This window comes from Carassius carassius, chromosome 20 (assembly GCF_963082965.1).
Source record: "Carassius carassius chromosome 20, fCarCar2.1, whole genome shotgun sequence".
Lineage (NCBI taxonomy): Eukaryota > Metazoa > Chordata > Actinopteri > Cypriniformes > Cyprinidae > Carassius > Carassius carassius.
In genome coordinates this window covers 31,124,584-31,147,920 of record NC_081774.1, presented here as the reverse complement: position 1 = coordinate 31,147,920, position 23,337 = coordinate 31,124,584, and the positions used below count along the sequence as shown (strand labels likewise).

Here is a 23,337-nt window from a genome sequence, read left to right as displayed (position 1 = left end):
AATAAACAAATAAAGAATCTTGAAATACAGAATAAAAGGAACAGGTTATAATCAGGAGTATCGGAAAAATCTTCAAACGAGTCTTCATAAGATTCATGATGTGCAGAAACACACCAAAGGTATGAAGATGTTACACACACTGACCTGTAAACAGTTCTGGGTGGGTCCTTCAGTTTCAGCTCGGTGAAATGTCGCGGAATCAATCGTACATAACTAGTGTGATATACTGTATACTCCTCCATAGAGCGCTGGAGGGTGATGATGCGCGTGCATTGTGACGTAAGAGCGCCTAAGCATGCATCAAATAAGGAAGTCTGAGATCCGGTAGTTCCCATTTACTTTAAGAGAACTATTAGATAGTTCGGTTAAAACTCAGTTCAAGCTTCGCCATCGCATGTTCAAAAAGTCTAGTCTTTTCATGAGTTTCCCGTCTTTAAAATTGAGTTTGTAGTCATATTTTCTTACCGTAACCAGTTGAAACTGCAAAAAAGGTGAAAAGCAGACAACAGGATGGATGTTACTCACCTGACGGAGGACGAAATGGCCGATATAAAGAAGGAAGTAGGTCTCTTGTGTATGAATGTGGTTTGAACAGATCAGAGATGCCGTGTGTGCGTGTGAGTGTGTGTGTGAAGTGGGGTTGTCAGATGATGCGTTGTATTGAGGTGGAAGCGAAAGTGGTGCCAGTTCTCTGTTGATCCGCTGACCGTAAACCCGATCGAACCGCTACATGTCAACGACTGATTGCAATCATTAAATACTTCTCTGGAGGCAGATCATTAAGTTTTTATACACTCTAATTACCGAGGAATCTGTTTCTGGGATGTGGATAATCTACAAAAAGCATCTTACTATAAAGTACACACTTCAACTTTCATGCATACGAAGGCTTTCTTTCTTCAGTTAAATCAAAAAAGGAGATATGTAAAAAATGTGGGTAACCATTCAGTTTCTGGTAGTCATTGACTTTCATTATGTTTTTTTTGTTGTTGTTGTTGTTGTTGTTGCTGTTTGTTTGTTTCCAAGCTATGGAAGTCAGAGGGTCAGTAAAACCTACAGCAGAGCCATTTTTCCATTTGATATGACCGTTCAAGTCTTTTACATTATATGTTAAGTAATATGTATCATGGAAAATAAACAAAACTACTTTTTAAATTTTTTATCCTGTGGTGGAAACAGACTTCCTTTAAAAATAAAAAATAAAAAAAACTGCTCACCTCTAAATATTTTGTCTACATGTTTCTTTTCACCGTAGGCCATAGAGAGGTTACGCCCATACCTGGTAGATAAGATCATCGCAGAGCGGCACTTTGATTACTTGCGCTCGAAGAAAATCCTGACCAGAGATGATACAGAGGAGATCAGCTGCAGAACCACGAGAGGGAGACGCACCAGCAAGCTGCTGGATATCCTGGCAGAAAACCCCCGGGGTCTAGACATGCTCATAGAGTCCATCAAATGGGGCCGAACTCTCAACTTCATCATCGCAAAGATCACTGATGAGGTGCAGCGCGTGAAAAATGAGCGACTGGAAGCTTTAAAAGGTGAAAAAGAGCCCATGTTAATTAAAGGGGTTCTGTTTTTTATTTGTATACTTGTATTGCTACATCTCCTTTAAGACTTAAACAGCCCCTGACAAATGGCTAACATTATGGTTAATTATCAACCATGCAAGAAATGCAAAATATCTAAATTGAGGAAAAGCTCAAAGGTTTTTTTTTTTTTTTTTTACATCTGACAGCTGAATAAATAAGCTTTCCATTGATGTTTGGTTTGCTAGGAGGATAATATTTGACCAAGATACAACTATTTGAAAATCTGAAATCTGAGGGTGCAAAAAAGAACAGAAAAATAATAACAATCAAAATATTAAGAAAAGTTGTCCAAATTAGGTTCTTAGCAATGCATATTACTAGGGTTGGGTATCGTTTGAATTTGAACGATTCCGATTCTGATTTCGATTCCTTGTTTCGATTCCAGTTCCTAACGATTCTCGATTCCGATTCTTTTAAGAGGCAGGGTCAAAAAAAGTTTAGGATATTTTAAATGATCTAGCTAACCAACGGTCTTTCTGAAGGAAATAGTCTGACCTTTTTCATCAATTTTAATCCTATGAACTTTAAACTTTTTTTTATTGTACTTATTTAGAGAGACGACAGACTCTGAAATCACCACGAGCGTCACGTGCGCTTCCGTGTGTGTGATGAATGACGACGCGCTTCTGCGCCATTCATTAACACAGACACGCAGAACATGCAGGATTCATATTTAAATAGACTTTTCCGGCTTAATATTTACAGATACTAGTCCATATCGCTATTTGATGTAAGTGCAATGACCAACCTCTGATTAATTCATTCAAAAGTTGGCAAATTATCTGACATTCCGCGTTAAACTGTAAATTCCGTTTTTATGACTGGATTCCGCGATTCCGTCCGCATTTTCTGCATCGCGGAAATCATAGGGTCTTACGATAAGAAACAACTTGTAAAACCCAGATTAGCAGCAGGTACAGTATAAAATCAGAAACAGTTCTTGTTTAGGAAAATTATCATATCTGCCTTCTCAGGCAGGATGCGTGAGCGTTCTGGACAGATAACTTTATTATCTCCTGCTGTGGTGTAGAAGAAGCTTGAACGCATAAACAGGAGAAACAAAGAGGCAGCGGAGGACGGTCGGCGCAGCACGTCAAAGACGGGGCACATATTTATTTCTACTGCATGAACTCGGAGGTGCATTATCATGTTCAACGTCCACCCTCCCACGAAACAATCTTAATGCAAATGTTGCATTTTGCCAAGATTTCTTTCTGTTTAGGAAAGTGAAACCACACTTAAACTCACTCGATTATGCGAACACTTCTGGTGTACGCTTCTTTGTTGGTGTTCAGCGGTTTCTTCTTCTTCTGGTCGGCGGACTAGGAATCGAAACTAGGAATCGAAATTTAAACTTTTTAACGATTCCGGGAAAATCGCAAAGCTAGTCCCGGTTCCAATCGATTCTCGATACTCGATACCCAAGCCTACATATTACTGATCAAAAATTAAGTTTTTATATATTTACAGTAGATTTACAAAATATCTTCATGGAACATGATCTTTACATTTACATTTATGCAATTATCAGACGCTTTTATCCAAAGCAACTTACAGTGCATTCAGGTTAACATTTTTTACCTAACACGTGCTCCCTGGGAATCGAACCCACAACCTTGCGCTGCTAACACAATGCTCTACCACTGAGCCACAGGAACACCTTTTACTTTTTTTTACTTTTACTTAACCTCTTTACTTAATATTCTAATGATTTTTGGCATAAAAGAAAAATCTATAATTTTGACCCATACAGTGTATTGTTGGCTATTGCTACAAATATACCCCAGCGACTTAAGGGGTCACATATTAATATCAGAAGTAAACATGGACAAAATATTCTTCATTATTAATAGATTAGAGCTCTCACCAAATTAAATTGTTGTTTATTGCTTAAAAGATCATCCATTTATTGTCCAATACTGGAAAATAAGACACATACTGTCTCTCTGCCTCTTTATCTTTCTTTTTGATTTGATTTGATCTATTTCAACAATAATCATTAACTTATACAATCATGCCAGAGGCAGTTCATATACATTGAATACAATTTGTTGAGGATAAAATACACAAAAAAGCCTCAGACTTATTTCCATTGTGGTCCTCTACATGCATAAAATGAAACGAACAGTTCAAATGGGAATAAAATCAAATAACAAGCAACTCACACTTTACAAATTCCTAAGGCATCCTAATTGGAAAGCCATTTTTTAACTTCACTTCTAAAGGGCCATGCTTCCTGTAATTGTTTTATATGATCAGGCAATTCGTTCCAAGCAACTGCACTTGAGTACAAAAATGAATTTTTCCCAACTACACTTTTAAACCGGTACAGATATATATTATTTATCCTTGCCCTTGTAAAGATACAATGTACATCTCTCACAAAAACATAGTAATCACACAAGTATTTAGGAACAGTTCTCTGAATTATTTTGTACACCATCATAATTTTAATAAACATTACTCTTTTATCCACTTTTAAAATACCCAATTCCCTGAAATGGTTATTGTTAAGATGCATACGAGGATGCAACCCCAAAACGATTGTGCACAACCTGTTCTGTGCAGTCTGTAATTTATTTTTAACATGTTTTTTAGAGCCACTGTACCAAAAAGTTACTGCGTAGTCGAAATGAGGTTGCACTAATGCACCAGCTAACATTGTCATTGTTTGTTTATCTAAATAAGCAGCCTGTCTTGCTAAAAAATTTATTCGATTATTTATTTTTGATAAAGCTACAGCTGCCATGCTATCTCCAGTCATTTTGTTATCAAGAACACATCCCAAAAATTTCACTTCTTGTTTAAAAGTAAAATACTCATCTCCCTCCCTTATTTCTGAGTTGGGACATTTCTTCAACTTTGCAGCAGAACCGAATAAAATAACCTCAGTCTTCCCTAAGTGTAAAAATAGCTTATTTTGAAAACACCAATTAGACATTTCTACAATTTCTCTACTTAACTTGCTTTCTATTGTTTCTTTATTTTCATCAGTAACTATTATTATGGCATCATCCGCATATAATGAGAAGTGGCTAGAACAAGCCATCTTTAAATCATTTATATAAATTAAAAAAAGTAAGGGCCCTAATACACTACCTTGAGGTACTCCACTAGTGATCGGCAAAAAGTCTGAGCACACTCCATTTACATCGACCATTTGACACCTGTTCGTAAGATAGGATTTGATCCATTTACATGAATTAGAGTCAAAACCCATAGCATTTAATTTCAGCAACAGAATACTATGGTCAACTGTGTCGAAGGCTTTTCGTAAATCGAGCAGTACCATCCCACTTAATTTACCTTTATCTATTCCTTTCTTTATATGATCCGTCAAATATAGAATAGTTGACTCAGTGGAATCCAGACTGAAATTCATATAAAATACTAAAATTGGAAAAATATTCTTCAATTTGGTCAAATAAAATTCTTTCAAAAATTTTAGATAACGAAGACAGGATTGACACAGGCCTATAATTATTACACTCTAGCCTACTCCCTTTTTTGAACAGGGGAAAAATTTTAGCTTGTTTAAATTCGGCCGGTACCTTATTCTGGCAGATAGAGAGATTTAAAATGTGAGTAACCATAGGAGTTATAAAATTAGCAGCATCTTTAATAAACTTGGCCGGAATATTATCTAACCCTGTGGCTTTATTGCACTTCAATTCACTTAGTTTCTTATAAACTGTCGCCTCTTTTACTTTGTTAAATGAAAAACCTCCTAAGGCAACACCACATTTGTCATAATATTCTTTAACCAAATTATCATCATATAAATCTGATTTTGCTGGAAGCTCTTTTACTAAATTATCGCCCACCGTAGTAAAAAACTAATTTAAACAATTAGCTACCTTTTTCTGATCTGTCATCAATTGACCATTAATTTTGAGACTGATTTTTGAATCTTTACCTTTAACCTTTTGCCGATAGCCTAAACCACCCAAGATTCGCCATAGTTTTTTAGAGTCTTGTTTAGCTTCCCTGATTTCATTCATCAAAAACATTTTTTTGGCCTCTTTAATCTTGCATCTTATCTCATTTCTTTTACATTTAAATTTGTTATAATTATCTTTATTTCCAACTTTTTTGAATAATTTTAAGCTATTATTACGTTCCTTGATATCTTTTAAAATACTATCTGTCATCCAGGGTTCTGTTCTTTGCTTAATTCTTATTTCTTTGCAAGGTGCAACTTTATTCAAAACTTGCACAAATAACTTTTTAAACCTGTCCCAAATTGTATCCACATCATCAAACTGCATCACTTCTTCCCAATTAGCCTTGCTAAGTTCATCTACAAAAACTTGTGGACTGTATCTTTTAAGCGATCTAATTTTTAATGTATTATGATGTCTAATAGCCTCTCTCTTTAATTTCCTAAAAACATATACCATATTGTGATCACTTAAACCAAGCTCCAAAACACCACTTTCATGTATCCTAGAAATGTCTGAAACCAATATAACATCAATAATTGTACTGCTTTTAGAAGTAATTCTGGTTGGGTCACTGATAATTTGATTCAATGCATATGATTTACAAAATGAACTGAACTGCTTAAACACTGATGAATCTTTCTTCAACATATCTGTGTTTAAATCGCCCAGAATAAGCAATTCTAGACCTAAAACATAATTAGACCTATTTAAGACCTCATCCAGACTCTCATAAAAATCACTTTGATCCGGAGGACGATAACAGATACCAACCAAAATTGGTTTACTCTTTGGCAACAAAACTTCAAGCCAAATCGCCTCCACTGTAGAGTTTATAAAATCACTTCTCACATTACACACCAAATCTGACCTTACATATGCACATACACCACCTCCTTTCCGATTTCGATCTCTTCTGAACAAACAATAATTTTCAATTTGAATCTCTGCATCCAATATTGAATCATCAAGCCATGTTTCGCTGCAACTAAACAACGCCACTTTAGATTCTTGACAAAAATATCGTAGTTCACTTATCTTTGGAAGAAGACTTCTGACGTTGAGGTGAGCCATATGCAAACCTTTCATTGATCTAAAAGTTCTGTAATCGCTTAACGAGGACGTCCTCGCATCCTTGAGTAGCGTTTCTTCCTCATCCTTCACAGAAGATTTAGTCAATTGGCTCCTCTGTTTCATTCCTTCTTTCTCCGTGATCGAAAAAAATTCAGACACACCATAGTCCGTTTGATACACATCTCGTGTTTCATGACAAGGATGCAAATCACTCCACTGATCCGCCATCAGGTTCCATGCAGTCACAACTTCCGAACGCCGACATTGCTCCATAGCCATGTTCCAACGATTCTCCTCGACAAAAATCGCGTTAACTCCTTCACCACCTTCACATGACCCCGGCCCTGGACATTGATGTATGTCTCCCGACACCAGCAAACACATTAAAATGATTAACAAATCACTCAAGTGTCTTGAAGCGACTTGATTTTCTAGAACATGTGGTCCAAGGGCGATAGATCAGCGTGTAGATAACGTTCTTTCCAAAACCAAGATGTTTATATCCTGAGGTAGATTGCTGAATTTCATTGTTTAAAGTAAAAAAAACATTTTCTACTTCATTAAAATGCCATAAAAACGTATAAAATAGTGTGAAGATGCAAAGTGTGATTAGAACTCCACACCTGCCTTCAGCCATCTTAGCCACTTACTTTGAAGAGAGTAATACATTTAAACATTAGTTTTATAAGATTTTGTTTTATTTTTTATATACAGTATATGCTATTGTTATAATAATATAATATATCACCCTTGACTTCCAAAGCTTTCTGGAGACAGTGGGTATGGTAATAATAAGTTGTCCAGTGACTTTAAGTAACATTCATCAATTTGATGAGCGTAAGTGTTTATAATTAGTTTCTTGGTTTCTTCTGATCAGTGTTTTTTTTTTGCAGCAGGGTCCTCTGCAAATTCATGTTATTCAAGTACAAAAGGAGCAACCAATGACTTCTCCAAAATGGACCCGGACTATGAAAAGTACTCTACTATATGCTATCATCCAGAAGGGGAAGGAAGTTCGTCATCCTCTGTGGCTACGGGATCCTTTAACCTGCTTTACGGCTCGGGTCGAGGGAACGAGGCGGTGTCAGTCTGCGGCGGCGCTGGGAGCATGAACGTGTCCTCCAACATCTCATCAAGTCTGCCTAAACCTGGAGACCCTGGAGCTCCACCGCTGCCCGAGGAGCCCGATATGGACAACCAGGATATAGATGCTGCTGTTTGTGGAAGTACAGGAAGTAGTGGGGATGCTAACTTCCAGCCGCTGCGCTCACGTTCTCTGTCTCCGATGTCTCACATGTCGTAGCACAGCCTTTGGGCGTAATCTCCTGCATTCCATCAATGCGTGAGATGCAGAACATTCTCCAAAACAAATGTCTCTCACCAGCACTGTCACACTGCTAATCTTTTTTTTGCTTGTTAAATGTGCTTAATTAAAACGAGTTTATGCTGAACATTTTGTTTCTCCTTACTTTAAATGTCTCCAATCATGTAGAACTGAATTTTTCTTCATTTAGTTAACACTTTACTTAAAGCATTTATTTATAATGCATTAAAATGGATTCATAATGTATCTTTTAATGCATAATGTAATTTCATAATTAATTGGAACCAAGTTAAAATGCATTATAATTTGTGCTGTCAAATCCAAATAAGCTTATTTTTCTCCATAATATATGTGTGTGTTCGGTGTATATTTAAATACAAATGCATACAGTATATAGTTTGAAAGTATTTACATGTCTATATTTATATTCATAATATACATTCTAAATACATATTTAATATGTAAACAACATTTTTCTGAAATATATACATATATATGTGTGTGTATTATAATAAATAAACACAGTACACACACATATATAATATAAACAAAAACTTTTTTGGAAGCGATTAATCGTTTGACTGCACGGATTATAATATTTGAAGACTTGTTTGTCATGTGTTATACTTTCTGAAGGTGTAACAATGAAGAGAAAAGCTTTGTAACTGTGGTTACCATTATTTATGAAATAATACAATGCATTATAAGGTGCATTATAAGGCGTAATTTATGCATTAAATCTAAGGCTTCAAGTAAAGTGCTTTAGTTTTTTTTTTTTTTTTGTAGAGTTAAACTGGGCAGTGGATTTTTGTGTCCCTGCATGCTTTGCACAGGGCTGGATCGGAACAGTTAAATGTTACTTAAGTGATAGGAGAGTAAAATGCGTTATTCTGAGTAAAGGGAAAACCCTGTTGGTGTTTACTGCTGTTATGCTGACATTTAAAGAGTTTCTATATTGTGTTTTTGTGGTTACCATTGTGCTGAAGAGTAAAGCTTGTGGTTAAGTTAAGTGGGTGGATCCATGATTTAAGTTGTATAGTATGTTGTTCCACTCAATGAGCAATAATGCTGTGATAACATCAGTGTAGAGTTCACTGCAAAAAATTGCTGTTCTGACTACAGAAAGTGTTTTAAATATACAGTAAAAGTCAAAGAGTTTCTATTACTCACTTTTACAAGTAAACAGTTGTGTAACTTATTGAAAAGGTAAGACTTTAGGTAATGTGCTGTTAAATGGGTGGATTTTACATGTGATTAAATCTACCCAAACAAATTGAGAGCAAATTGTTATCTTGGTTTCATTCTGGAACCTTAGCAGTTTTTACAGTGCATTACTGTAAATGATCCTAGCCTATAATAATTATGATTTTCATGGTGTTTATATTTTGTTAAACATTTTATATAGTCATATATAGTTACCTATCATCAGCTTATAGTAGCCTATAAAGTGTATAACTTAATTGGTCACACTATATTAGTTGGCTATAACTACTATGTACTGACATTATTAAATGCATACAACAATGTGGATTTCCTGTGTAACTTTCTGAAAAAAATTCCCACTTTAACTGCTAATGAGTTTGAAGTATGGGAATGTAAGGGTTCAATGCAAGTCCTTTATATGTAAAGTACTCCGCCTAATATAACACTTCATTTGATCAATTGATTCCATACAAATTCTATATAGGGGTCTCAAGTTTGATAATTATAACCGATTGATCTGTGCATGTGTATTCATTTGACTGACTTTACTCTTCAAGGACATTAATTTAATCTCATAGTCACATGAACTTCAAACATCAATCGATGTTTTCTTTGTACTACACTTGTTCGACACAAATACTAAAATATGTTAAAACACCTTAAACGTTAACTACACTTAAGTAAGAAAGAACTATGCTTACGTTTTTTTATGGACTGTCAAAACTATTTTATGAAACTGTCAGCTGGGAATTCTGAAAATTGGTTTTTGCCGCTAGACTTGCTTGGGACATTTCAGTCAACGTTAGGCAGGGGCGTAGCACCAAATTCTGGGCCCTGTATACTCTCAATGTCAGTGGGCCCCCTACACATGGCATTGTACGATGCGGGTTAGCAAAATGAAAATTCAATTTTGAATGAATTTTTTTTTATTATTTGAATATAAACAAGTATAAATAGTGTTTAAATCTATAATCAAATCAGATTATAGTAATGACTGGTTCTTTCATTCACCACCTGAATTGATGCATTTGGCCTACTTGTGCTCAAATACCTTTAAACCTTAGGCTACATCGGGTTCGTTTGTGTACTAACATTTTGATCCATGATACTGATGCAAGTTTTAAATTAAAAACATTTATTTTTGAACAGGAGAACACGAGACAACTGTACCCTCAGAAACTAATCGAATAAGCTAAGCCTGCCATAATGAAAAAAAAAAAGTCAACTATAAAGGAATAACCTTTCAGTTTTGTAAATTAAATTAATTCCCTTATATTCCAGTTAACTCCCATGGAAATTTTCCAACTTTGAAAATTCCCAGAATTTTGCAACCCTATTCATTGGCTTTGATAACATCATGAATTTATTGAGCATTGACTATAGCTTTTAATCAAAGCACTGTTTCTGAAAGTGGTTAATGTTGGCAACCTGACGTTAGGCCTGGCCCATAATTTACTTACAGCAACAAGCAGCCTGGTTGACAAACAAAGCTTAAGATTTAACATTAGCATACATTAGCAGCAGCTGTCTGGAGTTGACTACGTTAACTTTAATTGGATGTAGGTGCATAACAAGCAAACTCAGTTCACCTTTTGGAAAGAAAGCAGTCATCAGCTGCTTCCCCTCATTCTGCCTCCTTTCTTTTTCCTTTCTGTCTTTATTTTTTTTTTTTGAAAACCCGATTTGGGCTTTTTTTTGCGCAGCATGATCAGGCTCCTAGGCTCTAGACCGCTCAAGACTCATTGCGTTACTTGTTTGCCACCGGCTGCCGTCTATGGGCGGACTAAACCATTTTTTGTTGGGGGGGGTTGGGGGTCCAGGTCCAGAGTGTCTGGCACTGAGTTTATTCTCTCAGTTGGTGTTATCAATATATTTTGAAATGAATAATGACATCAATTGGAGGGCGAATTAATGAATTCGAATTAGGCTACAAAAAAATAAAAAATGTACAAAAAAAAGTAGTCAGGTCCACTTTTCCCCCCACTACCACGCCCATGACGTTAGGTTTTAAAAACAACATGATGAATTGAAAAGCAAGTTTAAAATGATACAGGTCTTTTCACGTTCCATTTAACCCGGGGTTATTATATCGTTGTTCTGTCTTTATTACTGCACTTAAAGGCACGTTTCTTAAAAGCAGGATCAGCTCCGCTTTTTTCACACGGTGCCAAACGTGAAAAGTGTGAAATAATGCAGTTTCATAATGTTTTAGACATTTTCAACAGCTTTAATTGGTTTCAATGCTAGTATGCTATTCGCATGCATTGGACAGTGACGGAAACCTCGCGTGTCGTGAAGAAAAGACCGCTTGATTCTTACCTTCCAGTCCGTCCATACAGTCGGCCACACAGCCTATACCAGGCCCAATGCTAGAGCAGGTGTCTACACTAGACGCGACAAAGCAACCGTTAAAAAATTCAAATGCGTGTCAATAGGCTACGTCATAAATAGAACAGCAGCAGTTTTCTGTCGGAGATTCGAAATGTCGCGCCAAATCCAGTGTAGACAGCGTCACGTTTATAATGAATTCTATAAACGTTCTGTTGTTACATAAACAGGTCACGTGCTGCGTTTCTCCATTCAATGACACTGACACCATAAATATGCAAATAAGAACATTAACCCTCAGTTTAGGAATGTGTGAAAATCTATTCAACACGGGAGCCTATTATTAATTGTTAACCCTGTGTAAATTATGAGCAATGTTAAACATGGGGCTAGATAACCAGGAATTATTTACCTCTCATTTAAAGATGAGATATGTAGTTACTGCAGCATTTTCTTAATTTTTTATACCTTACATCCACACCCATAAATAGTGGCAGACAAATGAAGTGAATGAATGCTGCACAACCTGCTCAGAAATGGTTTGAAATTATCTAATAGAACTTTTGGCAGCACTTCAACTTGAAGATGAGCTCTGGTTATACCAGTTTTAAAAAAAAACTGTGAGACAACAGCTTCAGTTCCTCAAAAAATCCCTGTGTGTGTTAAATGCCGAGTCAGTCCGTCGTCCTGATTTCAGAGTGAGCTGGCACAATGTCTGACGGAGAGCATTTTTTGTCTAGTCGTTCAAATAATCACCTGCCATGTCACAGAACAGCTAAATCACATGTGGACCCTCAGACTGTGGAAAACTTCAGGAGAAAACTGAAATATTTCTTCATGAGTCCATGCCAGAAGTACAGAGCCAGAGGTCGGAAGCCATGGAAAATGATGCTGCAGATACTCAAGATTGCCATTATTACCTTCCAGGTATGTGATTTAGGCCAGAACTACTGCATTTTGAATGGTCAATGTAAATTAGTTTAATGCTGAATTCCACATTATTCTAAATATTACTGTAATCAGTTGTTTTTTTAGTAGTATGTTAACTTTAGTCTGCCACATCAAGAGAAAGTTTTAAGTTTGACAGATTACTTTTAATTCAATAACCTTTCATTTAAAAAATCATTTCATTTTCAGAGTGTATTACACTTGATATGCATAGTTCCTCATGTGTCTCACCATCCTTAGATTTCAATTGTTTCGTAAAACTGGAAATATGAGCGTGACCATGTGTCTTATTTCTAAACAAGCTCAATTTCACACTTCATTTACTGTCAATTTGTAAGTCTAGATAAGCAGTTCTTGATGATATTGTTTATAAAATTATGATCCGTCTGCGTGTTGTATTTGTTCCACAGTTAGTTTCTTTTGGATTGAGCAATGAGATGATGGTCACCTTCAAAGAAGGGAATATCATCACCTTCAAACATTTTTTCCTGAAAAATTACCAGGACAGAAATAAAGATTATGCCTTGTACACAAGACACGAGGTTCGTGACCACATCCTGTACATAATCAATAAGGTAAGTAGGAAACTAAAAAAAAAAAACTATTTTGTTACAGAAAATATTTCCTCGAAGTAAATTTATGGTTTGGTTCAAAACCTAAATTTTGATTTAATATCAATCAAAAAGAATTATTTTCCCAAAGACAACAATTTACATTTATACAAAGTAAGAAGATTATTTATAATAAAGACCATAAACATAATTTTGTTTTCTTTAGATACAAGTAATATAAATTTACTGCAATATAAAAATTTAATTTATTTCACCATAAACAAAAGCTAAATTACTCATAATATGGAAGTCAAATGTTTACACAAGATAAACTAAAAACATCTTGTTACTCAGTGTTTAATTTAGTTCACTTAAAGATGGGAACATTGGTTTTGAAAGACCTCAATGTCTTTTAAAAATACAATATTTAAAAGAAATCTATAATAAATAAATAAACCCACATTAATTACTGTGGTAAAAAATTCATGGTTGCTTTTAGACGCACTAAACAGAAAATGTTTAAACTGAAAACCATGATTTATCATTATTATCTGATTAAATCAATTTAAATAAATGACAGTGTTTCAGTTTTTTCAGTGCATATTTATAATGTACAGTGCACTGGAACATTGAAATAAGCTGAAAAATATAGGATTTTAAAAGAAACTAAACTTCCTCTCCTACGAATGCAAATGTGACGTTGGAAAATGCTGAAATCATCCTTTTTTTCCATTAGGATTTGCACAGACCTGTGGAGTTTGCTAAATATAAATCATGAGATGCATGTTAATTTGCAAAACAAGCATATGCGGCTGGGTTACACTGGAGTAAATATTAAGTTTCACAGAAGTGACGTGATTTAATCTCTTTTACTCTGATTTATTGTCTGATTGTTTTTTTAGTATCTACACCTTGAAGACCTGACGGTTGATAATCATGCATTTGAGAGGATCGATGACGTGGTCACTCCTCTGTCCATCTGTCAAGAGTTATATCGACATGCTAATGTTTTACCAGCCAATGAGACTTTTGATATTGATCCACATGTAGAGACAGGTACTTCATCATTTGTCATAATAACACAGCTGTACAATCTAATGTGGGAAGAGTGACAGAAGTGATACAGTTTGTGCGCACAGTTTCCTAAATAGTAAACATCCTCTGTCATGTTAAGATGAAAAACCAAAGACTTTTGAGATAGAAGTTAAATGTGCTGTAATATTATATAATTTTCTTAGGATTTATAGCTTTTTGTTAGTTGCTTATTTACTTCATTTGCAGAATGTCTTTCTATTTACCCGTTTTCACACTACAAGAAGGATGGTTTGGAAAATGACATGAACCTCACTTTAGATTTCCAAAGGTGTGTGCATTGCATTTATTTTTAAATCAGTCATCCGTTTAATTGAATTCATTGAGTTTGCTTAATTTTTGTGGTTCATTTCCAGGTTGTTAGCAGTAAACATCTATCTCAAAGTAAAGGCTATTAACCTTCAAACAGTGCATCATAAAGAGTTACCAGACTGTTATGACTTTGCCATTAATGTAAGTGTTCAATTTCACACATACGTGTCTTTAAGATGTTGTCAGATAAAAACACCCATTTACTACCTAACTTTGCAAGTACATGTCAACTTACTACAAACCTAACAGTCTATGAGCTATAAACTCTTAATTCTCTGTTCGCTTCACGTCGAAAGGCAGCTGCTTCTGCTTTAGGTTTCAAAAAGCATATTTCCAAAAGTCCATGTACTTGCCATAACCACACAGTTTCCAGGATTGGTTAATAAAGGCTTGTCACATGAAGACGTCACAAGCTCTCCAGTTCTTTATTTCTCAGTGTTAAGAGTGGGATGTCTGACTCAGAGCTGGAGTTTCTATTGGACAGGTTAAAGTTGATTTGATAAAGTGGTTAATCTGCTGCGTTCGATTACAGATCAAGTTTGACAACCATGCACACAGTGGGCGAATCAAGATATCTCTAAGCAGTGATGTTCAGATAAAAGTCTGCAAGGACTGGAATGTTTCTGGCTCAAGTAAGTCATGATAAATGACTAAACATAGAACACACACACACACAAAATCCCCTCTATACAAAATCAGCAGTCATAGTCATGACATGACATGACATAGTCAAGATTTCTCCCACTCTGCTGCTCTGTGTTTCACGGAAACTTGGCTGAATGACACCATACCGGACAGCGCGCTCCATCTGCCGGACTTTCAGCTGTTTAGAGCGGATCGCGACGCAGAATCAACGGGGAAATCGCGCGGCGGCGGGACATGCTTTTACATCAATGAACGGTGGTGTACAGATGTAACTGTGTTAAAGAAGACGTGCTGCTCAAATCTCGAAACGCTCTTCATTAACTGCAAGCCGTTCTATTCGCCGCGGGAGTTTCATTCGTTCATTCTGGTGAGTGTTTACATCCCTCCTCAAGCGCACGTGAGCTCAGCTTTACAGAAACTCGCTGACCAGATCACAGAGACAGAACAACAACACCCAGACTCTGTTTTAATCATTCTTGGGGACTTTAATAAAGCCAATCTCTCCCGTGAACTGCCAAAATACAGACAGCATGTTACTTGTCCCACAAGAGACAGTAATATATTGGATCACTGTTACACAACAATAAAGGATGCATTTCACTCTGTTCCACGAGCAGCTTTGGGACATTCTGATCACCTTCTGGTTCATCTTATACCGACCTACAGGCAGAAACTAAAATCAGCTAAACCTGTATTAAGGACTGTAAAAAGATGGACTAATGAAGCAGAGCAGGATTTACAATCTTGTTTTGACCTCACTGATTGGAGTGTTTTTGAAGCTGCTGCCACCGATCTGGATGAACTCACAGAGACCGTAACATCATATATCAGTTTCTGTGAGGATATGTGTATTCCTACCAAGACTCAACTAAATTACAACAATGACAAACTGTGGTTCACTGCAAAACTCAGACAGCTCCGTCAGGCCAAAGAAGATGCTTACGTGAAGGGGGACAATGTCTTGTATAAACAGGCTAAATACACACTGGAAAAGGAGATCAAAGTGGCAAAGAGGAATTATTCTGAAAAAATAAGGACTCAGTTCACTTCGAACGACTCCGCATCAGTGTGGAAAAGCCTAAAGAAGATCACCAATTACAAGACACCACCCCCCAGCACTGTGGAAAATCAACGACTGGCAGACGATCTGAACGAGTTTTACTGCAGGTTTGAAAGAACACCCATCACCTGCCCTGAACACCTCTCCACACAACCGTTCACACCAATAACAACTCCTGCAACCAACCCTGAATGCCTCTCCAAACAAACGTTCACACCATTCACAGCTCCTGCAACCAACCCTGAATGCCTCTCCACACAACCGTTCACACCATTAACAGCTCCTGCAACCCATCCTGATCACCTCTCCAATAAACCGCTCTCACCATTCACAACTCCTGCAACCAACCCTGAATGCCTCTCCAAACAACTGTTCACACCACTCACAACTCCTGCAACCCACCCTGAACACCTCTCCAATCAAGCGCTCTCACCATTCACACCTCCTGCATCCCCCCTCTCCCCCACACCTGCAATACAGATCAGCGAGGATGCGGTGCGCCAGGTCTTCAGGAAGCAGAAAAGGAAAAAAGCACCAGGCCCAGATTGTGTTACACCAGCCTGTCTGAAATCCTGTGCTGACCAGCTGGCCCCCATCTTCACAAAGATCTTCAACAGATCGCTGGAGCTGTGCGAAGTCCCTTCATGCTTCAAACGCTCCACCATCATCCCCATCCCAAAGAAATCCAAAATTACAGGACTAAATGACTACAGGCCTGTGGCTCTAACGTCTGTAGTCATGAAGTCATTTGAAAAACTGGTGCTGGCCCACCTGAAGGACATTACTGGACCCTTGCTGGATCCTCTTCAGTTTGCCTACAGAGCAAACAGGTCTGTGGACGATGCAGTAAACATCGGACTGCATTATGTTCTGCAACACCTAGACAGACCGGGGACCTATGTGAGGATCCTGTTTGTGGACTTCAGTTCTGCCTTCAACACGATCATCCCAAACCTCCTCCTGCCCAAACTAACTCAGCTCTCCGTGCCCACCTCCGTCTGTCAGTGGATCAACAGCTTCCTGACAGACAGGCAGCAGCTAGTGAGGCTGGGAAAATACACATCCAGCACCCGTACAATCAGCACCGGAGCTCCCCAGGGCTGTGTTCTCTCCCCACTGCTCTTCTCCCTGTACACTAATGACTGCACATCTAAGGACCCCTCTGTCAAGCTCCTGAAGTTTGCAGATGACACCACACTCATCGGCCTCATTCAGGACGGTGACGAGTCTGCTTACAGACAGGAGGTTAAAGAGCTGGCTGTCTGGTGCAGTCTCAACAACCTGGAGCTTAACACGCTCAAAACAGTGGAGATGATCGTGGACTTCAGGAGAAACCCCCCTGCACTCCCCCCACTCACCATCATGAACAGCACTGTGACTGCAGTGGAGTCATTCAGGTTCCTGGGCACCACTATCTCTCAGGACCTGAAGTGGGACATTCACATTGACTCCATTGTGAAAAAGGCCCAGCAGAGGTTGTACTTCCTTCGCCAGCTGAGGAAGTTTAACCTGCCACAGGAGCTGCTGAAACAGTTCTACTCCACCATCATCGAATCCATCCTCTGCACTTCAGTAACTGTCTGGTTCAGCTCAGCTTCTAAATCGGACCTCAGAAGACTACAGAGGGTAGTCCGGACTGCTGAGCGAATTATCGGTACAACCCTCCCATCTATTCAAGAACTGTACTTATCCAGAGTGAGCAAAAGGGCTGTTAAAATCACTCTGGACCCCTCACATCCAGCACACTCCCTCTTTGAACTGTTGCCATCTGGTCGACGCTACAGAGCACTGAGCACCAGAACGACCAGACACAGGAACAGTTTCTTCCCTCAGGCAATCCATCTTATGAACAGCTGATAATAACTGTGGGACACACTACACTATTTATATTTATATACACTACACTTTTTATCCAACACACATACTTAGCGTACACGTAAATCTTTTGCACATAATATACATGTACATACATGGAACACACTATACTACTTATATTTATATTTATATACACATACACTTATTTATCCAAACACACATACTTAGCGTACAGTTACAATTTTTCCACATAATATACATGTACATACATAAATGCTCTTTTTAATATACCTGCCATACATTGTCAATTTGTATATTGTCATTCCTTACCCACCTATTTGTATTTTTTTGTATTTTTTATTCCTTATTGTGTTTTTTGTTCTGTCGCTGTTATGTTGCACTGCGGAGCTCTGTCACGAAAACAAATTCCTCGTATGTGTGAACATACCTGGCAATAAAGCTCATTCTGATTCTGACATTAACTAAATTAGAGCATATTTGGAAACTTCAGGCAGGCTTAAAAATGTATAAATGATTATATACTAAATATCAAACAAGTGACCAGTCTGCAAACACATAATGCCACATCTTTTCTCAGAGCTCACTCTTATGATCCACCTGCTGTCCAGGGGATTTTCAGTGGACGCCTTATGTAGCTCCGCCCCTTTTCGGAACTATTCTTCTTTAAAGGTCCCATTTTTCGTGCTTTTTTTGAAGCTTTGATTGTGTTCACAGTGTGCAATATAACATGTGTTCATGTTTCGCGTGTAAAAAAACACAGTATTTTTTACACAATTCAATCTGTATACCGCTGTTTTCACTGTTATAAAAACGGGCTGATGACTTCCTTGCTCTATAAAGTCCCTCCTTCAGAAATACGTAACGAGTTCTGATTGGGCCAGCGGTTCCTGTGTTGTGATTCGACACCAGCTGAGCACACGCTGCCCTCCTGGAAACACGATTGGACTAGTTTTGAGAAGCAAGTGTGCAGGAGCATGTGCTGGAGATTTACTTCTGATCACAGGAGCTTTTTTACTGACGAGATGCGCATGAAAATCGCATTCGATTTTTTTGCACAGCCCTACCATCTACAGTAGTTAATCAAGCTAAACAGCATTGCCCTTTGTGTAATAAGTTACAGAAACTGTTAAACGCACAAACTTAAATAATAAAATACACTTACCGGTTGTGGTCCATAAACAACGCCTTCTCCAGACAAAGAGGGAACTGCTCCATCTTTCAGGAATAATCTTTGTGCGAATCCGGCATTAAACTGTTTGAGATTAAGAAAGATGTCCTCAGCAAAATGTGCTGCACATAGTTTTACATGTGGATTATCATTTTCGGGAACCGAGTTAAACATAAATTGTAACCATTGATCTCTAAGTATAGCGTCTCTGGGAAGAACAAACAAAGATGCTTGGACTCCGAGATGAAAATAACAGCGTTTCGACGACATGGCGACAAACACAAACGCAGCTCATCGTCCTTCTCCGTCGGAGCGCAACAAGGCCACGCCCCCTGTTTGTGTATTCATGTGGGCGGAGGTTAGTCAAAAAACGGTTTTAGTGACGTCATTACTGCAGGAACTAGAGGGATGTAGTCCAAACGGGTCGTTCGATGTAGGCAAATTCTGTTAAATAAAATATCTCGCTTGGCATTGAACTTTGAGCTTTAGAATTTTAAAGATATTAATTATACTCTAACAACAACATTACACACTAACTAAAGTTTAAAACATGGGATCACGAAGAACGGGACCTTTAACATTTTTTTTTATCTTCACAGTTTTTAAATATTAAATGTTTAGCTACTTACTACTAAATCTCACTTTTTGACCAATAAAATGGAAGACTTCTGCTGAATTTATTTGTGCTGTTATTTGACAGCCAAAAAAGTGTCCAAGTACTGTTTGTGTTACATCTTACAAGCTTCTTTGAACCATTGTGCTATTAGTATGTGAGCAAACGTCTGAAAGTCTGTTGTGCTGTGTTTGTTCCAGCAGACCTTCACTATCAGCTCATCGTTCTGTTCGACTGCGTGGTGATCTGCTGCTGTTTGCTCTCGCTCATCCTCTGCACACGCTCAGTCTACAAAGGCATGCACTTGCAGTCTGTAAGTCTGTTATGACTGTGCCATTAAAGGGGTAGTTCACCCAAAAATGAAAATTTGCTGTTAATTTACTCAACCTCTGGCCATTTGATAGGTGATTTTTTCTTTGGTAGAACATGAAAGAAGATTTATAGCTGAAAACGTGTTCGTTGGTGATTCATGAAATGCAAGTCAATGGCTACCGGCACTTTGAGAGTCAAAAAAGCACATGCAGAAAACCCAAAATTAATCCCTGTGGCTCTTGACAATGTATTAAGGTCTTATGAAGTGAAACGATTGGTCTGCGCAAGAAACCAAACTCTGAATTAGCAGCAAATTTTCATTTTTTGGTGAATTATCCCTTTGTAGCTCTACAATTACAAGCCCCAAAACACACTGCTCCATTCTGATTTATTGATTTATTTACTGTATATTGCTAAAGTATATATAAAATCTAAAGCTATATCTAAAATAAACATGATTTATTTCCCAGCTGTTTACCTTCACGGACATAACCGACTGTTTTTGTAACTTGTGTGTTTTTAACGTAAACTTGTGTGTGAATGTGTACTTAGTTTAGTTCTCACATGCTATGACTGCCGGTTTCTGTCTGTGTGTGCTCAGAAAACCGTATATCAGAAGTTTAAACTAATATGGTGTAAAACGCGTAATTTCAGCGCAATAAACATGACAATAAGAATGTTTTTAGCAGATTTGAACTATAATAATGCAGCTCTACTCTGAAAAAGGGGGCGGGGAGCAGCAGCGCATTTGCATTTAAAGAGACCCGCACTAAAACAGAATATTTTTGCTTCTACTCAAAATAGGTATTTTCAAAATAATCTAATAAATGATCTGTGGGGTATTTTGAGCTGAAACTTCACAGACACCTTCTGGGGACACTTGGGACTTAATACATATTGTAGAAAGTGGCATAATATGTCTCCTTTAAAAAACAATAAATACCTATGTCATACGCATGTTCTTTCTCGTCAGGAGTACACCACATTCGCAACCATTTACTTCAATAAAAGAGTTTCCTGGTCTGAGAGAATAGAGTTCATCAACGTCTGGTACATCCTCATCATCATCAGTGACACGCTGACTATCACAGGATCAGTTCTTAAAATATGCATACAGAGCAAGGTGAGCAAGAGGTGGAGATAAGTCTGTTTCTGTTCATCATATGAGCTGACAGGCACAATAGTGTAGATGTATGCACTGATGCTCCGCAATTGTCTTATTTTCAGGAACTGACCAATTATGATGTGTGCAGTATTTTACTGGGCACTGCAACAATGTTTGTGTGGATTGGAGTAATGCGTTACCTCAGTTTCTTTCAGAAATATTATGTAAGTCGCTCATTTATTAATTTTTGTGTGTGTTTGTGTTTTAAACATAAAGTGGCATTGGCAAAACAAAGCATGCTAGACCTTTCAGTGTATTTAGTAATTAATGTTAGGCCGTGATGAGTCTGTATTTCTTGTGTCTCCGTCAGATCCTTATCCTCACCCTGCAGGCTGCACTTCCTAACGTCATTCGGTTCTCCTTCTGCGTTGTTATGATCTTTCTTAGCTACTGCTTCTGTGGATGGATCGTTTTGGGGCCACACCATGAAAACGTGAGCAATATTTAAAAAATGTGTCCATAACTATAATATACCAAAGCCAGCATGAACTGTGAAGAGTTTTACCTTTATTGCATTAGACATTGAGTCAAACCTTTCACATGCTTATACTTCTGCTTATGCTCCTTGTGTTGTCTTTATATAATCACAGTAAATGGATAGTGTTGTCATGATACAGTGGACATCATTTTTCTTTGTTCTTTTATTATTAGTATGGCTTCATACTTTATGAGGAGTTTAAAGAATATCTGTAACTCTAAAAACTAATTTAATGTACTAAAGGATCATTTTTGCAAAGACAAAGCAGTGATTAAATTAGGATGTTTTTAAATATAATATATAATATTAAATATTCATGGCTTTGTAAAATCACAGAAACTTTCACAAACTATATTATTATATTATCAGAATTAAATCCTGCCTTGAACAGTCAAAATGAAAGAAAATAAATAATGTACAGATAAATTGTAAAAAATATTAAATGGCTACGCATGCAGTGTTACAAATTAATTTTTAAAAGTGCATGAAATATTCAGTGTAGTTTATAAAAGCTACATGCATAAAAATAGTTTTAGATGGAGTATGAGTATTTAATATCAGCTACCCATTTAAGTAGCTTTAAGCCTAATAAATTAAGCATTTAAATAAATGGCATCCCAATTATGATAATGCTTTTCTCCTTAATCGTTCTAAGCTTTCTTAATCTCTCCACAGTTTCGGTCATTTAATATGGTGGCTAACTGCCTTTTTTCCATGATGAATGGAGATGAGATCTACTCAACCTTCACCAAAATCCGAGACAAGAATGATCTGGTGTGGATGTTCAGCAGAATGTATGTCTACACCTTCGTCCCACTCTTTACATTCATGATTCTGAGCCTCTTCATCGCCCTTATCACAGACACCTATGAAACCATCAAGGTGAGTCTGTTACATTCTGGTGCAACAACAGCAGCTGTGCTGCAAGAAATAGCAAGAAGATGTTTCGATTTCCTGTGCAAGCTTGCCATCACAATGCTTTGGTTTTATGATAACAAAGATGTGCATGCTTTACCTGCAGCACTATCAGAAGCATGGAGCACCCTTATCAGAGCTGCAGGCTTTCATAGCTGAATGCAAAGACCCACCGAACTCGGGGAAGTACATGGTGCATGAGGAAACCTCCACCTTTTGGTGCCTTTGTGCTCCTTGTGTGAATTGCACCTGAAACAGATGAGTAAGCTGCATTGCTCAGTGTCTCATGCATTGCTGTAAACCAGTGGCTCTCGATTGGTGTGCCGGGACCAGAATTACAGGATCATGGACAGCATGAAAAATGATTAATACCAACAATAAAACATGCATATTTTGTAAGCTGCCTGCACACATTACGTGATGCTTATTGAACTGAAAAGTAAAGAATGATTCTGGTAGGAGCCAGATACAGCTCATAAAGGCTGATGAAGCATCCGACTTATTATTACATAATTTATTATATATGCATCCCTAGGCAAGATCAAACATACAATATGTTATAGCAAATTATAATGAATGTACATGAAAACATAATTTATCATGAAATAAATTGCATATGAATAGCACAATAAAAAAAGTGTGAAAATAGTGGTTTGACTTTTTATTGAGAATAAGGAGGCCTGTGACTGGATGTATTTTCTTCTGTTCATATGGTTTTTGCAAACAGTCGAAAACTCAGAAAGCAAAGGACATAACATTAAATATTTAGGAGCAAAG

At 37.4% G+C, this 23,337-nt stretch overlaps 2 protein-coding genes and 1 long non-coding RNA gene across 5 annotated transcripts in view; all 3 read left to right on the top strand.

The window, feature by feature from the left end:
- The window catches only part of LOC132096871 (uncharacterized), a 207,753-nt gene that overhangs the window by 148,294 nt on the left and 36,122 nt on the right, over positions 1-23,337 (top strand). The window lies entirely within an intron of this gene.
- Positions 68-8,061, top strand: bcl10 (BCL10 immune signaling adaptor). Of its 2 annotated transcripts, none has more exons than XM_059500988.1 (3): positions 68-561; positions 1,256-1,544; positions 7,504-8,061. In XM_059500988.1, exons 1-3 carry the CDS (start codon positions 511-513, stop codon positions 7,911-7,913), a joined length of 750 nt encoding a protein of 249 aa, XP_059356971.1. In that variant the 5' UTR covers positions 68-510; the 3' UTR covers positions 7,914-8,061. The 2 variants fall into 2 exon arrangements, with proteins under 2 accessions (XP_059356971.1, XP_059356972.1); XM_059500989.1 differs by having other exon boundaries at positions 70-561; positions 7,507-8,061.
- On the top strand, positions 12,014-23,202 carry mcoln3a (mucolipin TRP cation channel 3a). 2 transcript variants are annotated; one of them, XM_059502524.1, is made up of 12 exons: positions 12,014-12,392; positions 12,824-12,988; positions 13,867-14,020; positions 14,246-14,327; positions 14,413-14,509; positions 14,901-15,000; positions 19,894-20,003; positions 20,976-21,125; positions 21,230-21,331; positions 21,478-21,600; positions 22,321-22,527; positions 22,667-23,202. In XM_059502524.1, the coding sequence occupies exons 1-12, from the start codon at positions 12,177-12,179 to the stop codon at positions 22,811-22,813; spliced, it is 1,653 nt and encodes a 550-aa protein (XP_059358507.1). In that variant the 5' UTR covers positions 12,014-12,176; the 3' UTR covers positions 22,814-23,202. The 2 variants fall into 2 exon arrangements, with proteins under 2 accessions (XP_059358507.1, XP_059358506.1); XM_059502523.1 differs by having other exon boundaries at positions 19,891-20,003.

Excerpts from the sequence above, each read along its gene's own strand:
- bcl10 (XM_059500988.1), top strand. The coding sequence starts at position 511 with ATGGATGTTACTCACCTGACGGAGGACGAAATGGCCGATATAAAGAAG. Across the intron at positions 562-1,255 it reads TGGCCGATATAAAGAAGGAA|GCCATAGAGAGGTTACGCCC; the intron begins GTAGGTCTCTTG and ends TTTTCACCGTAG. Across the intron at positions 1,545-7,503 it reads GCGACTGGAAGCTTTAAAAG|CAGGGTCCTCTGCAAATTCA; the intron begins GTGAAAAAGAGC and ends TTTTTTTTGCAG.
- mcoln3a (XM_059502523.1), top strand. The coding sequence starts at position 12,177 with ATGTCTGACGGAGAGCATTTTTTGTCTAGTCGTTCAAATAATCACCTG. Across the intron at positions 12,989-13,866 it reads TCCTGTACATAATCAATAAG|TATCTACACCTTGAAGACCT; the intron begins GTAAGTAGGAAA and ends TTGTTTTTTTAG. Across the intron at positions 14,021-14,245 it reads TGATCCACATGTAGAGACAG|AATGTCTTTCTATTTACCCG; the intron begins GTACTTCATCAT and ends CTTCATTTGCAG.